The sequence below is a fragment of the Fringilla coelebs genome (genome assembly GCF_963513975.1).
Source record: "Fringilla coelebs genome assembly, chromosome: 2".
Classification (NCBI taxonomy): domain Eukaryota; kingdom Metazoa; phylum Chordata; class Aves; order Passeriformes; family Fringillidae; genus Fringilla; species Fringilla coelebs.
This window is the reverse complement of record NC_140029.1, coordinates 15,181,059-15,197,494: the sequence shown is the minus strand read 5'-3', so window position 1 is coordinate 15,197,494 and position 16,436 is coordinate 15,181,059. Positions and strand designations below refer to the sequence as shown.

The 16,436-nt window shown below is 37.1% G+C and overlaps 1 protein-coding gene across 3 annotated transcripts in view; it reads left to right on the top strand.

Moving 5' to 3' along the window:
• Positions 1-16,436, top strand: part of CNKSR2 (connector enhancer of kinase suppressor of Ras 2) — a 204,684-nt gene that overhangs the window by 112,016 nt on the left and 76,232 nt on the right. For all 3 annotated transcript variants that reach the window (XM_084201130.1, XM_084201129.1, XM_084201128.1), the window contains 2 exons: positions 8,972-9,105; positions 12,855-13,066. In XM_084201130.1, the coding sequence (XP_084057256.1) occupies positions 8,972-9,105; positions 12,855-13,066 (346 nt within the window). The remainder of the gene's footprint in view (positions 1-8,971; positions 9,106-12,854; positions 13,067-16,436) is intronic.

The following is a 16,436-nucleotide window of genomic DNA, read 5'->3' as shown; positions in this document are numbered from 1 at the left end:
GCATGTAACTAACTGATGGAACCAACTAATAATAATTTTTTCCATTCAGTTCAAACAGAATATGCTTTAGAAATTTATTTTGTTTGCATAGAGAGTGCATTCTTTGGGACATTTTTATTACCACACTAAAAGTTTTAATCAAAAATTAAGTACATATGAAAGGGAAATGACTTCTGCAAAGTTTGGACAAAAGGAAAATGGGATATGGAAATGCCACTGCCATTGTCTGTGGTCTTATGCCATTTGAAATATTAGGAGATACATTAAAAACTAATGCCATGAAGAACTTCTTTCATATGTGTGTGTGTATATATGTATGTGTGTGTGTGTGTATAAATATTTATATAATGGTGAAATGCATTAGAGTCTTTGAAACTAAGATTTTAAATGATTGAGGTGTTTTGACCTTTCAGATATAAACAGCTGAATGCGACAAAAACATGTGACAAAAACTTTCAACCAGAAATTAGTATCTGGAGATAAAATTGCAAATCTGGATGCATGAAATGAGTGTCTGAATGTCTATACTTAACAGCTTTTTCTGTAGCTTTAGTGAGAATATAAATACAATTTTAAAATACACATCATTGCTTTAAATGGGGTCAGATGCTTTCAGTCTGAATCCTGAGCTTGGGTGAGTTTGGTATTTCTTCAGGTGAATTGGGCCAGGCTCCTAAATACTCCATTTTGCTTCACTTTATCATTTATTACTCGAATAATTATGCTGCAGACCCCACATCCAAAGTTTATGTATGACATGTAGTTGGGTCTTACTCAACTGATCAACTTTAGATCTTCTATGTAACTATCTACATGTCATTCAGGTTTCTCATTTAAACTCCCTTGGGCCAGCAGACATGCATTAGTAATTACTGATCCATTCATCTTGGCCTGTGTTTGACTGATCTGCCTTTAAGATATGGTGAATTTGCCCCAGCACATGCCTCTCTCTCTGCATTTGATGATAAAGGGAATCTGGACAGCTAGTTTGAATGTAGATTATCTTTTCTGGTTGACATTGACCCTAGATAGTGGTTTTCTGTAATCTTACAGATTTGGGGAATGGGGGGCAATGGGAGTATTGGGGTGGGAGGGTCAGTTCTTACTGTTAGCATGAAAAATATTAATATTTTCAAGGCTAATATGAACACAAATAGAGATACTGTTAAACATTGCAGATACAGTTCTGGTATCATGATGATATTATTCTGATTTTTATCAAACATGACACCAGGAAAAGGCCAAAACCTCATTCAGCACTTATGTGTGCAGTGGGCATATGTGTGTCTGTTTAAATTTATAATTTTAGTGTGAGAAACAACAGTTTTCTTAAGTAGGCGGAGTGGGGACAAAGCTCCAGGGTGAAGTGCAAACTTCAGAAGATGCATAATGTGGAAATTTCTGTTGCTGCTTTATGCAGATCAGAGTTGAACAGATGTTAAAGTCAGCTGATAGTGAAGTTTAAGTGTAGCCTAAGTGGGAAATCAGTACTGTATATTTTATCAATAACAAGCATCAAAAGAAGTCCGAGTGCAGTGTAATTTTATAGATGTTCAGATATGAAGAAATTATATTTATTTAACTAATGGTCTGAAAAAAAATCTTCAGAAAAATTCTAAGTGTAACAATTGCAATTTGTTGCTCTGGCTGTTCTGAAATTTCTTAGGTTCCTGATTCACATAAAGGGGCTATTCTTAAATAAAGCTTGGGATGTAATGTGAGAGGAGAGGAAGGAAAGTGATAGCAAATACCAGAAAAACGTAAAGAAAGCATTGCTTAACATCAACTTTGCAAGCAGGGGAGGTTATGCTAATTTGTTTTCCCATATCAGGATGTCTTGAAATGTTTGAGAAAGTTACAAATGTGCTGTCATCCCAGAATTTAGTTAATTGAACTATATGTATTATTCAGCAGACACAAGCCATAAGGAAATTGACTCAGTAATAATTCTGTTGAAATGTAAAATATTCAAAAGATTATAGAATGAGATATAGATTATAGAGTGAAATTCTGACAAAATGGGAAATAGGATCAGCAAAAAAACCTGCTGTGGTCTTTTTGTTTCTGCAAATAGAATGAACACAGGAAAAATGTGGTGTCACAACCTAATCATATTGTGATGAATGAGGTGGGAAGGTGGAAGTGTGCCCTAATGTAAGGAGGATGACACAAAATCAGACATGTTTTTTGTATTTATCCCACAAATCAATATGTTTAACAGCTGATGCCATAGGCATAGAAGGCAAATATTTCAGTGTAATAAATTAGAAGACTCATTTACATTAAAATTTACATTGTAATGTTTAAATTGGGAACCTCTGAAACTTAATTTTAGCTTAAAGTGAATAATGTAGAGGCATTTTTGGTAAATGACATTCAGCTTGTTCAGTCTGCAGTTGTGTTTAAGAATGTGAAGTTTGCCATTTGCAGCTGCATGACAAACTAGACTTAATGGAGAGATAATAAATATGTCTGTGAGCTGGGGAAGTGCTCGATGGGGGTCCCAGCTCAGGCAGTGTGCAGCTGTGTACCACCAGTGCATCGAGCTGGTTTGTGTGTGGGTGAGAGTGTCCTAGGAGTTAAACAATAAACTGATAATGAAATGTTTAAGAGCTTTCTGCCCACTGTTAGTGATCTAGGTTAGCCATTTGCCAGCCAAACATTCACAGTCTCCAAGTGGGGAAAATGCCTTTAGATCATTCAGATGTTAACTGGTTTTTAATTGGCATAAATGTTTCTTAGAATTTTCAGCTGTTTTCTTTGAATAGCTCTGCCTTCACACTGCAGTCTTGCCATGAACTAGGAGTTAAATGCAGGCTACATAATTATTGATTAATTCTTAATTCTTTGTGAGTTCTTTTTTTTCCTTTTTAGCAGAAACATTTATATTTATTATTTTCATGAATATTCTTATCCTTAGAATAAATATGAAAGGTTAGGGGAGAGAAAGAAAGAAGAAGAATTATGCATCTGGTGTAGCCATTCTGAAATGGAATGGTTTGATGTACAGTAAAATAATACAATTAGCCCTTGGCTATACCATGCACCATTACATAATGAGTTTGTATTTACAAGCGCACTAATTCCAGCTCTAAGGTTAATCAGTACAGAAATAAAAAACTCCTTTTTTCCCCCCTTGTGTCCTGATTAAAGAAAGTGCTGTTTGGTTGATTGGGGATTTTTTTTGTGTGTGTGTTTTCAGTGAGTTGATTGTCTGTTTTAATATCCATCATTATCCAACCTCTTGCTGGTAATCAAGGTTCTCCCATGATGCATGATGTCCAAATTTGTGAAGTCAAGGATTTTTCAGCCTGTGTTTTTTGTTACTGCTTTTTCAACAGTTGAATTAGACAGCTGTGGCCTTGGGGAATTTAGTGCTTGCCTTTCACAAATTTATTAATACGATATTGTACCATAAATATTAAGGTGTTATGCCTGCAAGACAAACATTACTAAATTTGCCTTTCAGTTACTTTTTTTGATAGGCTGATCCATTGTGTGAGAACCTAGAATGATATTGCAGTTTGCAATATTTGTATTTCTGACTGCTACTAAATATGGTGAACAAACCGATTAACTTTAACCCTTATTTTTTTTTATTTTCCTTGTTTGACATAGAGGTGATTTTATCTTTGAACACTCCAAATTTTTGTCTGGTTCAAAACCTGACTGAAATAAATTTCCTCTACTCTAGATTGTCTGTTTTATTTCTCCTTTCCACTTTGTGTTGTTCTGGGGAGGTTTCAAAGGAAGGCTCCTTCAAGTGCGGTTGGAATAAATGTGGAAAGTTCAATAGAGAAGATTCTCAGAGCATATGAAATTTTGTGTAAGTTGCTGGCAGCACACTAGCAAGAACCGAGCTGCGAAGTTCTCCTTTGTCTTCTGGAAAATGCTTTGTTAATTACTCAAAAGAAAATGGACTTTTTTACAGTGTGGAAGACTCTTCATCCAGTTCTTTTTCAATACAGAAAAAGAGTGCTAGAGCAACCTGTGCCATGCTTCGGTTAATTTGGAATGCACCTGCTGGTGTCAGTGAGAAGGCTCTTCCTCATGGCACTGAGGATGGGGCAGGTCCAGCTGCCAGCCACATCTGCTGTGTTCACTTGGAAAAAAACCTCCTGACCCCTCCTTCACCAAGCCTTTTTAAATGTCACCTTTTGTATATCTTTATAGTTTTCTGTACTGTTTTGTATTTGATTAAATTGTACTGTTTTAAAAGCACCAGCAGCTCAGTTTCTGTAGTTTTTCTAACAGAGTTTGTTTTGGATTAGATGTGCATCATATTTCCACTGTTACATATTGAGCTTTTCATTTTCTAAGAAGGAAAGGCAATAATAAGAAGCCCTTTGTTTAAAAGAAAATGCTGTTTTTATTATTTTTATTCAGTATATTTTCTTATTTGATTATATTGCCTCCTTCATTCATCTAGACACATGCTATATACTGTTTTCATCATTTATGACTAGAACTAATGATCCTATCCATTTTAATTATTAAATTTCAATAAAACACTCACTTGTTTGCTTTTAAATTACTTAGTTGTCTTTTAACTGTATGGGAACTGGGCATTCTTTGTAGCACTGTTAAAATGAACTGTGAATTAGTTGCATTATCTCATTATTTCATGTCATGATTGTTATCATAAAAAGGTTATTTTATTGGAAACATTTTGTTCCATGTATTGTTGTAATTTTGATCCAGTATGAAAAATGTATTGATAGTAAAATCCGCTTATTGATGCAAATACTGTGTAAAGATAATGACATTTAAAATTTTGTATTAACTTTGCTTATATTTTGAAAAATTGCATGTCTTTTTTGGAGCAATGTTTCTCAGACTTACATTTCAGCTTCCAAGGGGGTTAATGAAAGGTTCAAAAAGTTTTAAAAAACATTTAAAAGAATTTTAGATAGTATATATTAAATATTGATTACATTCTTTGTTAGATAGAAAAATCAAAAAGAATATGCTGACTCACTGGGACACCCTCTCAGTTTGTTCAGGACTGGGGGTGCAAAATGGGTCCTGTTAGCAAGAGGGAGGTGGGGACCACAGGGCAGAGCCAAGCAGGGACAGAACAGCTACTGAAGGGAGGGGACTTGTGTGCTGTCAGTCAGTGCTGACAGGGATTTCCTTTTTCCCAGCTGCTATGAGTAAAGACAGTTGCTTTCCTTTTCTGCAGCCAAGCAACAGTTGAGGGAAGGCTCTGTAAAGACTAATGAACCTGAGGGAGGGTGGTGCATTCAAAATGTTTGAGAAATGGTACTCCAAAATATATTGAATTATAGATTTTGTGTCTGTCATTGTGGATTAAGATTGATGCAGGGTCATTTGTGGGACATTTTTAGGTTGTTCCAGTTTTAATATGTAACTTCCAAACTTTCTCTGTCAGGCTTTTCCTATGGGCTAAGTATTCAACTCTTTAGAACTGAAAATGTTTTAGTTTTATTGCTGTTTCAGCAATCCCACTTGCCCTGGCCAGCCTGCCAGAAGGAACTGCAGCAGGAGAATCTCTACTCCTTGGAAGAGAATTAAATCAGTCATATCACTGATCTCCAAGGCATCCAGTTGAGAAATGCTTGACTGAAGTTGCATGTGGCTTTGTGTCCAAGGTGCCTGCATGTGGCCCTCTGAGTGGCTGCCCTTGAAGCAGAGAGCTACATGAGCTGGTTGCTTGCATGTGACCAGATTGACTTGAACAGTTGAGGTCTCTCAATTTCAATGCAAAATGCCATGTAGATGTACCATACATCTAGGCCATGTTCTGAAGGCTTTTTTTTCAACCAGAGGGGTCTGAAGACTTTTTCATTCTGTACATAAAAATGAAAGCTGACCTTCTACAGCACAAGGTGGTAGTTACAGCAAGGCTCTCAGTGTGTTGAGCTACTATCAGGAGTGACCATTTAAGTGTTTTTACCATGTAAAAATTCTTACAAACCTACTGATTTACTGGCATAGTCATGATAAATACTGGGTTTTTTCTTTTTAAATAGGGTCACCTATTTTTAAATTGGGATTTCCCTTTTTTTCTAATTGGACAAGTTTTCTGTTTCTTTGGAAATAAGCAGAGAGTTGAGTTTGGCAATGCAAAAGAAATATTGAAAATAAATGAGACGTCCTGGTATGTTTTGGGACAATCCTACAGGATTGTACCTCCACATGGATTGGATTGGATTACGATTTCTGTCCCCTTGGGAGCTCCAGGTGCCCTGGAACAGTGAATTTGCTTTGCCATCCTGTGAGGTACCACCATCATTCAGTGTCCCCAGTTACACTGTGTCTTCACCTCTGACAGTGTCTGACAGGGAGCCACTGGCCTTCAGAAAGTTGGATAGCTTGTGGCTTTCTGAGTTAGACTGAATCCCATTTCTTCCTATTGTACTCACTGTTTCAACCACCTTCCTGTGCTGGAAGATAAATCAAAATGCACATTTGTCAAAGATGTCCAAACCCAAACTGATTTCCAGGATCAACCAGCAAATTGCCTGGAGGACAAACTGACTTGTATGTCAGGGCTGTGTGTTACACCAAACAGATTCTTCAGACTTCAGCTTTTTTTTTTCTTTTTCCACAATTTAGGGCAACATCATTAGAATTTATATAGTTGCAGCCAGGTATTCTAGGCTGTAACACAAGGGAAATTCTTTCCCTGTGTCCTCCAGCAGCTTGTCAGGATCACCAGAGGCACATCAAACTCTTGTAAGTCCAGAACAATTTTATGCTTGAACATTATTTTCCCTATGTAAGATAAACCATAAGCTCATGTTCACTGCCACAGTTCTGGTCTCCAAGTCCCCCTCTCCTCTTACCTCCCATTTCATGCAGGTAAAGTAAAGGCTTGACTTCTTCCTCTAAATGGAGAGGAGCAAACCCATCTACACAGTTTGTCCTCCTCTCAGTGCTTCTGCTGGTATGAGCCATGAGCAAACAGCTTGGGCTTAACAAGTGTAAACAGGATCTAGGTCACAAAATCCTCTTGGCTTACAATGAAAAATAATTCAACAGACCACTCAGCAAGCCACAAAGTGTTCTTGTTATAGAAGTGCAGGGTATCAGAAAGGTAGCAAACACTGTTGTATTTGGGGTTCAAAATGAGTGGTTCAAAGACACCTATGGCTACAATTTCACAGATGAAAATGTAAAGGATAAGATTTTTGTTTCTTTGAAAAAGAGAGGGGGGGTGTTTAGGATGTTTTTTATTGTTTTGGGGTTTTTGGCCTGTTCTTGCCACCAATTTTATTCTTATTTTTGTAGATTTGTCTTGTTTTTAGTGGTTGTAAAGTCTTTTACTTGTCTGGTTTTTGTGTGTGTCTTTCTCCCTTTCTTCCTGTAAATACTGGCAGTCTTTCTTTGGCCTGGCTGTAGGATACTCACATTAGCTCTAATGAGCAACAGAAGAGTTAAGTAGTATCACTGTTTATAGGAGACAGATTTGGAACATTCAAACCCAGAAAACTTGTGTCAGTTTATAGCTGTTGCTCTAAAGGTGGACTTGCAAACTTTTAACAAGCAAATTTTAAGCATGTATTTTATTTTGTTAGGGCTACATAGCACCTAACACAGCTCTGTACCAAAACAAGGCAGTAACTGGCAAAAGGATGAGGTTTCCTGAGTGATATTTATTGTTCCTACATACAGATTGTAAAAAGTGACACAGTGGTGGGGCCTTGGCTTGATAGGCATAGATTTGTATCTCTTATCGCCAGCTGATGAAAGGCCAACATTCTGGCAATGATCCTGCTTTAAACTTTTTGGGTTTTCTGCTACAGGGTCAAGATTAATATCTAGAAAATGAGAACTTATTATTCTGCACAGAAATATCCTTTTGGTCTGTTATAAAGTATTGGTAACAGTGCTGGGAGAAGGATCTTTCTATGCACCTATTCAGTCCACATTTAGAGCTTCTCTGCCATCAATACAATGTGAAATGTTTGTGTCTTTAAGTACTTAGTGAGGTTCGAAATTTTAGGTATAGTGAGCTCTCTTTAATCCCAGCACTTCCTTCTTCAAGGAATAAACTTCCAAAAAGATGGAGGAGAAAAAACTCTTTCAAAGCAGAACTCAGTATATTTTGATATTGGATTCTTTTTTGGGTGTATGAAGATACTCTTGTACTTGCTGTTCTGCTCTTTTTCTTCTGCCTGAGTCTAGCTAGCACACAAACCAAGCCACACAAGGCTTTTGTTTATAGACAGATGTGTTATTAGGTAGACTAAAACAATCAAAGTTTTCTTCTCATTTGATTTTTCTACATCTGTGTAGAGACTTAGAAAATCTTAGAAAAAAACATGATTAAGAGGAAGGATCCTATGTGGACTGGAATGATAGCTAGAATGCATGATTATTTTGCAAGGAGGGTACAGTTTATTTACCTGTGAGTAAATGTTATTTTGTGAGGAGTGTACCCAGGGGAATGAAGAATAGTAATAATAATCTCCAGTCGATTCTCTCATAGCATTTGTGCTCTGAGGATGCAGTACCTGATTTAACAGCATCTGCAGGCATAAGCTGAAGCTTTTACAGTTAATTCTTAAGCTGTAGAGCAGATGGAAGGACTTGACATTCAATTTAATGCCTACTTATGCACCTTTTGCTGTAAACACTAGACTTTTTCTTTTCAATGTTAGTTTATTTAAGGAATTAACTGGATTCTGTTTGTTATTTACTCATGAAAGCTTCACCAGTAGCTCATGTGATCACTGATTTTATGGGCATTGGCAATAAACTTGCTGTGCTAAAGGGAAAAAGATGCAATCAGAGGAGTCAATTTTATAAGCACAATACATGTCCATTTGTAGATCTGTCCTCTTAACATGAGTGGGTTTTTAGTCAGTTTAAAAGCAGGCAGAATGTTTGAACTGCTAGCTATTTCTTTAGCTTTCTGAACTATATTCTGGTTTTGGCTTTTACAAATAAAAATGTGTAATATATAAGGATAATCCTGATTATTTCTCTCTCTCTTTTGAACCAGCCTCTTATTCCTAGAAGCCCTACAAGCAGTGTTGCTACTCCATCCAGCACTATCAGCACGCCTACAAAAAGAGACAGCTCTGCCCTTCAGGATCTCTACATACCTCCTCCTCCAACAGAACCTTATGTTCCAAGGTAAAAAAGACCATTTCACAGTTCAATTTGATAAAAAAATGTTTGTGAAGAAACTGACCATTCTGTTCATACCTATTTGTTAGTCTTCCCTGTAGATAATACTGTATTAATACTGTATTTTGCAGGTAAACTGGTTATTAAGGGTAGATGTGTTGAATCAGGATATTCTGAATCATTATCTTGTCTGCAAAATGGACAGTAGACTTCAGAAAAGAAGGTCCAGTACCCTGTTTTCTCAAATATGGGGTAATCAACTGGCTGCAACAGTCTCATTCTCATTCCAAAGAGCAAAAGTTACCTGAAACCCTGAATCTGTAACTAGGAAAGGAACTCATATTTTCCCCTCGCCCAATAATCATAATGCAGCAAGGGAGCCTGAGTTAAATGCAAGAAACTTTTCAACTCCAACAGCAGCAGGACTGTTTAGTCCTGCCATAGTGTTTTCTTTCTCCGATATTTGAGAAATTTCAGGTTTGTCTTTTAGTGTGGCCATTCAGCCAGACTGTGCAGTGGCCATGCTGTTCCCAGACTGTACAGCTGATACTCTGACCTGCCACCTGGAACTGGCATTTTCATCTCTCCCAGGTCTCAGGACTTGCTGAGTCAGAAGAGCAGCAGATCCTCCTTGCAGATTCATTAGCCTACCTTTACACAACCAGCCTACCTTTACAATCAGTATAATTCCATAATGTACACAGATGTTGTACTCCTGAAACTCTGAGAGAATTATGGCCTACAAATAGTGCAAAAAGTGGCTGCCCAGAGGTCTAGAATTGTATTTAAGAGGAATCAGAATTCCTAAAGCTTCCATAATCTTAGACACAGGTTATTATATGTCCAGTTAATGTATTTTTAAATTAATTCTCGATTTTCTTTTAGTTACCTTTCTTGGAAAGGTTATAAGGGCAGCATGTTCTTTCTTGCACCTGAGTTTCTTGTAGCTGAGGTTTACTTAGACTTTCTTACCAGCAACTCCTCTAGCCAGTTAATAAGATATGTGACCTGATACTGACAGGACTTTCCAGGGGCTTGTCCAAGAGTGAGATATATGGCAAGTTAAATTGCCTACTGGGGAGGAGAAGTTGAGATTCTATGATAAATTCTTACTCTTCAGATATATGAAAAACCTTGCAGGGCACAAATGTGATTTTGACTTCATGAGGATGTCAGAAGCCTTCTGTGAAGTCTTAAGCTGTGTCCCATGTTCTTTTCCTTATCCTTGCCTTATCTGTACCTGGCTTGGTTTATATTTCTCAGAGAAAAAAATAATTATTTCAAATGGGACATGTATAACCAGTTGAACTAGCACATACTCTAGTTTACTCTAACTTTTCTTTTTTAAATGAAATGAGAACATTCTTAGTCATGACACTTGAATTGTGCACAGTAATCAAATACATATTTTACCTCCCTGATAACAATTCTTTGTTATGCTCACATAAATATTTTAAGGACATGGTTTTCAGAAAATTTACAGAAAATAACTAAGTATTTAATTCTAATCCATTAACATAAAAAAAGCTGGGGGGAAAAAAAACCCAACCAAGGAGTAGTCTTAGGTGTGTTTCTCTTTGAATGCAGTAGTCATATGGTAAAAACCTAGTGCTCCTGAAATTCATTATGTTTACCATCTCAATATTTTTATTTTATAAGACGTGCATCCTCATTTTTAAATTGGTTTTGCTAAACATGCACTACTCTTCAGTTTTTGAGTTCTGCTGTAGAAATTGAGAACTTCCAAATGAATTTTGATTATTTTTAATAACATCTCTTAAATCATGATGATAATGCAGTAGTTTGGACCAATTCAGATTAAATCTTATAATACATATTAGTACAAGCTGTAATCTTGTAGAGAGATTAGGCTTGGTACATTTGAATTTTTTCATCAGCTTAATCCAAATGGACTATTCTTGATTTCACCTGTCACATAGGGTGCAGTGTTCCTGAATAATTTGTTTGGGCATTTCATCAGGTTTTTTGTCCATGATTAACTATATTAAATCTTGTGTGTATTTTGGGTATTATCAAACTGCTCAACATCTGTTTCTCAGCTTGTTGTTGCCATTCCAAAGGAAGAAAAGCAAACAATCAAGCCTCCTTTTGTTACTGGAACAGAGGAAAAGACTTGATATTTTGATGTAAAGTGTAAAACCCAAAGGCTTGGTGATGATACCCACAGACAGTACAGCTGCTGACATATCCACTCATGGATGGCATGACAAAAAGGGACCAACACTTGCCATGTGCTGGTTGCTTAGGAGTGCTGGTTGTGTGTTAGTGCCTGCTCATATTTATCAAGTACCTTTGGGGATGGGAACTGGAGCCCTCATCTCTAGAGGGCTGTGGCAAAAGGTGTTCCCCTGATGGCTCTGTATTAACTCCATGCTTGCAGTAAAGCTCCCTCTAGGTCAGGCTGCACTGCCTTCCTTGGGCCAGCCCCTGATGGTTGCAGCATCAGTTAGCATCTGGCTGGTTTATGTCAGTCTCCATCCTGTTACCTGCTGGGGTCCCCAGCTCTGTCAGCACAGAAGGGCTCTTTGTGACTGGAGGAGAGCCCACAGCCCTGTTGGGGCTGCACCAGCCTCCCTCACTAAGCCAACACCTTGCCTGCTCTGGGAAAGCAGCTTGGCCAAGTGAGTCCAGTGATCGGGGGGGTTTGTGATGCTGCACTGTCACACCAAGGCAGGATGGCCTTTTCTCATCCTTCATGGCTGCCTGGGTGCCTTGAGGAGGCTTTGCTGGGTCCTCAGATGGAGTCTCAAGGTGCCAGGTGAAGTAGGGGTCAGCATGCTGGCCAGCTTGGAACTCACATGGAACGTCACAGGAGCTGAAGGACTCCAACAAGAGGCATACAGCCCAGCTTGTCTTTTGGTTACCTCTTGAATACCTACTTCTCTCTTGACTACCTTCATTTTGCTGCCCAGAAATGACTGTCTGATCAGGTCTTTTGCAGCCATCTCCATGCAGTTGTAGCAGCACATTTACTAGATGAGTCCTGGTTCATCTACTGCAAGAAAGGACTCCTAACCCAGCACTGCTTGCTCTGCTTGCTCTCTTGTTTGATGCCTTTGACTAGTTTCCCTTTTCAAAGAGTGGGACAGGGGTGGAGGAAAGCAAAAATATCATGGGGATCTGACACAAAGTGCAAAGTAAGCCCTGTCCTGGGGTAGCAGCTGATAAGCAGGTGCTGCACACTGTATGTGAAACTGCATGGATGTACCTATACAACTTCTAGACCTGAAATGATTGTGCAAAACTATGTCAGGTGTCTGTGCATCTTCTGTGCCTGGTTCTTCTTGATCTGGGATTAAGTGTAAGGAGCCAGACTGAGTTTGCTGATGCTTACCATGTAGACAAGTCTTAAAAGTATCCGATGTAAGTCTAGAAATGTAAGGCCAACATTACTCCTCTGCCCTAAATCACAAAGTGCTAGGTAGATTTCAGAAAGAAAACAAGAAAAATGAAAAGAGTAACTGTGCATAATTTTTATCTCTGTAATACTTTTCAAGAGAAATCAGTGAGATGGATGAATCAGTAAAGAACTGAACAAACAGAAATGGTGTGAGGTAGCTGACATATGAATGCATATATATGCATATATACTGTGTGCTTCTGATGTGGGGTGGATTTCATCTGTTTCAGCGTATAAAATATTGACACAGGCCCCTGTTTATTGCAATATTCACAGTATTAAAAAAATCAGTGTCTTATCTCAATGTATTAAAAACTTTTCTTTTTAACTGAAGGGATGAAAAGGGAAATCTCCCCTGTGACGATGTTGGCAGACACATAGTGGGCAAACCAGTTCATACAGGATCTGAATCTCCAAACTCGTTTCTGGACCAAGAATATCGGAAACGCTTCAACGTGGTTGAGGAAGATGCGGTTTTGTACTGCTATGAGTATGAGAAGGGAAGAACAAGTGGTCCTGGAAGGAGAGAGAGCACACCGACATATGGTACAGCTTTGATCTCATAAAGATAATCACCATTTGTTGATTTTAGGATTTTCATGCATCTGCTTTTGTTTTTAACTAACAAAATATTTCTGGTGGCCATTGATTTTGCTGAGAGTTCAGTACTGCTTTAGACTAATTTCAGCCAAAGGGCTTATTCTGTTACAAGAGAGAAAAATATTTACTATGATAGGTAAGTCCAGTTTAAAATTGATGGGATTTCTGTATATATATTTTTGCTATCAGCTTAGTTTTCCAGACTATATTTCAGTATCATCTTATTGAAAAAAACATATACCAGAAGCTCATATTTTTTTATTAAAATTCAGAATGGAATTTCTCTCATTATAAGGCCAAGACTTGAATAAGCTTTGGAATTCAGCTTTGGAAAATTTTTCTTAGGTTTAATAACAATCAAACCCCTTCAGATTTACCAAGAGATTACTTGCTGCTTTCATGCTGCACTGCTCTCTAAAACTCTATAATTTTTCTTTAGTCCTAGAATTGAAGTATTACTGATGAAAGTGGTCTTTTTTTGGTAATACTGTATTAACCTCCTGTAACTTCCAGTATTGCAAGTGGTGGCTTTTTACATATAGCAGTTCCTCATTATTTGACATTGTTGTTCAAAAAGGAGTTTTGCCTGTGTATTTGGGCTACATCACCTCCAGGATTTTGGCTTATTTAGGATGAGAATATAGTTCCAATTTCTGGTGAGAGTTCTGATGCTCAAACTCTTGTACTCCATCTTATTTTACCCTTGAAACTGTTGGAACTCTTCCTTTGCCTAGTGTGGTAACTTGTTTAGCTTTGGACTGGGAGAACTGGCTTTCTCTTGCCAAGTATAAAATTCTACAGACATAGAGTTGTTAGGCTGTGGAAGAAAATGAACAGAAAATCTCATGTTTAAAAAAGGATTTTGACTGCTATAGTATTAGCTGAGCACACACTTGAATATTTTTTCAACCTACCTGCTCTGTTACTTCAGCTTTAAAAGTGAGCACAAGCTGTATGTTGGTTATTGTAACAATCCTGTCATCATATCCCTTGGTGAAAAAAACAGATGTAAATTATGAGGAAGCATAGATTTAGCACATCATGCAGCCAAGCCCCAGAATCACCTGGGAACCTTGATATAAATTGAACTTGAGCTGTGTAAAGTATCCTCAGGACCTGGAGCAATGTGCTTGCACAACATGAAAAATTGCATTTTCACAGAATGCACTCTTTTTACACAAATACACTATCCTGCTGAAAAATCTTCAGTATCCTTTTGATTTCAAAGTGTTTTCAAGTGTTTTCTAACCATGCCCATTCTGTGCAAAATAACTGCTAAGTTTTGAAAATGGATATATCACTTTTATTACTCTGGTATTTCAAATATTACAATTGGTGGCTGCAGTCAGTTCCATTAACAGAGATGTAGTCACTGTTCCAGACATTAAATTTTAATACTGGTTGTTGAGAGGGAAGAACACTTTTCTTCTTCAAGGACTGCTGAATCTATTATTTTGTTATAGGATAATTTTTTTAGCCTTTTTTTTTTTTTCTGTTAGCAGAACGGGTCAGAAAGACATGGATCAAAGGCTCCGCTGAAAACCAGTCATTACTTAACACATTTGTTTTACAGTCTTTCACTTTTGATCTCACTTTTTTTAATGAATTCAAGTCCATTTTTGATGAATTGTCAAGTCCATTTTCGTTTAAGTGTATTTTCTAAAAATATTACCATTTCAGCATTAAATTCTAAAGTTTCCCACATGGCATTTGTTAACATAAGGTTTGTGGGTAGGCATGGCCTTAGGGTTTCACAGAAATCTGGAAAATGACAATAACACTCTTCTGGCTTATGGTCATCCATTAAAGAAGGTCAGAGAGAGTTCCCAAGCCTAGAGAAATAATTATTTTCAACATGTACTTACCATTAATTTTGTGATGTGTCAACTTTTTTGCAAAAATTTTCTCAGTTCTCCTTCATGAGAGGTTAATAAGGCCCTTTGTAATTTCTTTACTGGAATCTTTTGACATTTTTTGACAATGTTAACAAAGATATTTCTCTTTCTTGCTCTTACTGGCTTTGAGTTCTTCCATAGTTGCTGCTAATTATCCTTGGAAAGCTTCTGTTCACAGGCAAGATGAAAATTTTCCTGTGTCCTCTTGATGGAAGAGAGATTAGGGAATCCATAGGGGTGTAAAAACGCGGTTGTTAGGAGAGGAAACAAACAAATGAATATTGAGTTTAAGGAAAGAAACAAATTTGATCATTGCAGTTTTAATGCCAGATACAAAAGCAGGTACTTTGAACAGCTTAAGGTTTTGCAGAAAATTTGTTGTTACTCTTGATAACAATCAGATTTTAACAATCAATTTTGTAGCTTTTCTATTTTATTAAGTGTGCAGCTCCTATTAATAAGATACTGTGTGTTTAACCTCACAAAGAAAAAAAAGGTTTTATTCCTAGGAAAAGAAATTGTTGAGAGCTGTTTCTGATCAAGTAAACCTGAGCCGAATACATCCCCACTCAGGAAATGACTGTGTGCACTAAATCTCACCAGCTTCAATCAGACTTAAATATGTGCCTCTAAATAGTAAAATTAATGATAAGAGAAAATTAGGGTTTCCCTGAGTAGTGAAGTATTTGTGGCCCGATCCTGTGGTCTGAACAGAATGTACAACTTTTTTTGTCAATATTTTTTTTTGAGATGATAAAAACTTTTACCATTATGCTGCCTGAATGGTGTTGGTGTGTTTTCCATGGACACAGTACTTCAGCAGGGAGATGGACATGTTTGAATATTTGTTTTCATTATAAACATGTATCTTTTTTTTCAGTGTATTATGGATTTAACCTCAAAATGTAGAGTAAGACTTTCATGTAGGGATTTTCTGCTAAAATAATTTACAGGACTTGTGAAGTTTTTACTTTAAGCTTTGCTACTTTTAAAATCAAACTGTTTTCTTGCTCTTTGGATTTTTGACAGGTAGATTGATTTAAAAAGAGCAAGGGCTGGTCTTGTTGGGAAAACATTTTGTTTTCAGTCTGTCAGATAATATGTCAGGTGCTATGCTTCTCTGGTTTTTTTTCAATATATTAATTACATACACTTTGTTTCAATACACTCTTTAACTTGCTAAAGAATTCAGACCATTCTAAGTGGCTCCACTAAGTTCCTTAGCACACTGATTTAGCTGGTTTCCAGCTATAAACGTGAAGTCCTTCAACAGAAATCAGTTTACAGCATTTTTTAAAATCAATTCAGCAGCTTCCAGTCAAAATTTAAAAGACAGAATAGTCTTCAGCTATTCTTTTTATTGCTGTCTGGAGTCAAAGTGAATTTAGCAATAATAATGTACTTTGTTTTCTGTGGATGAA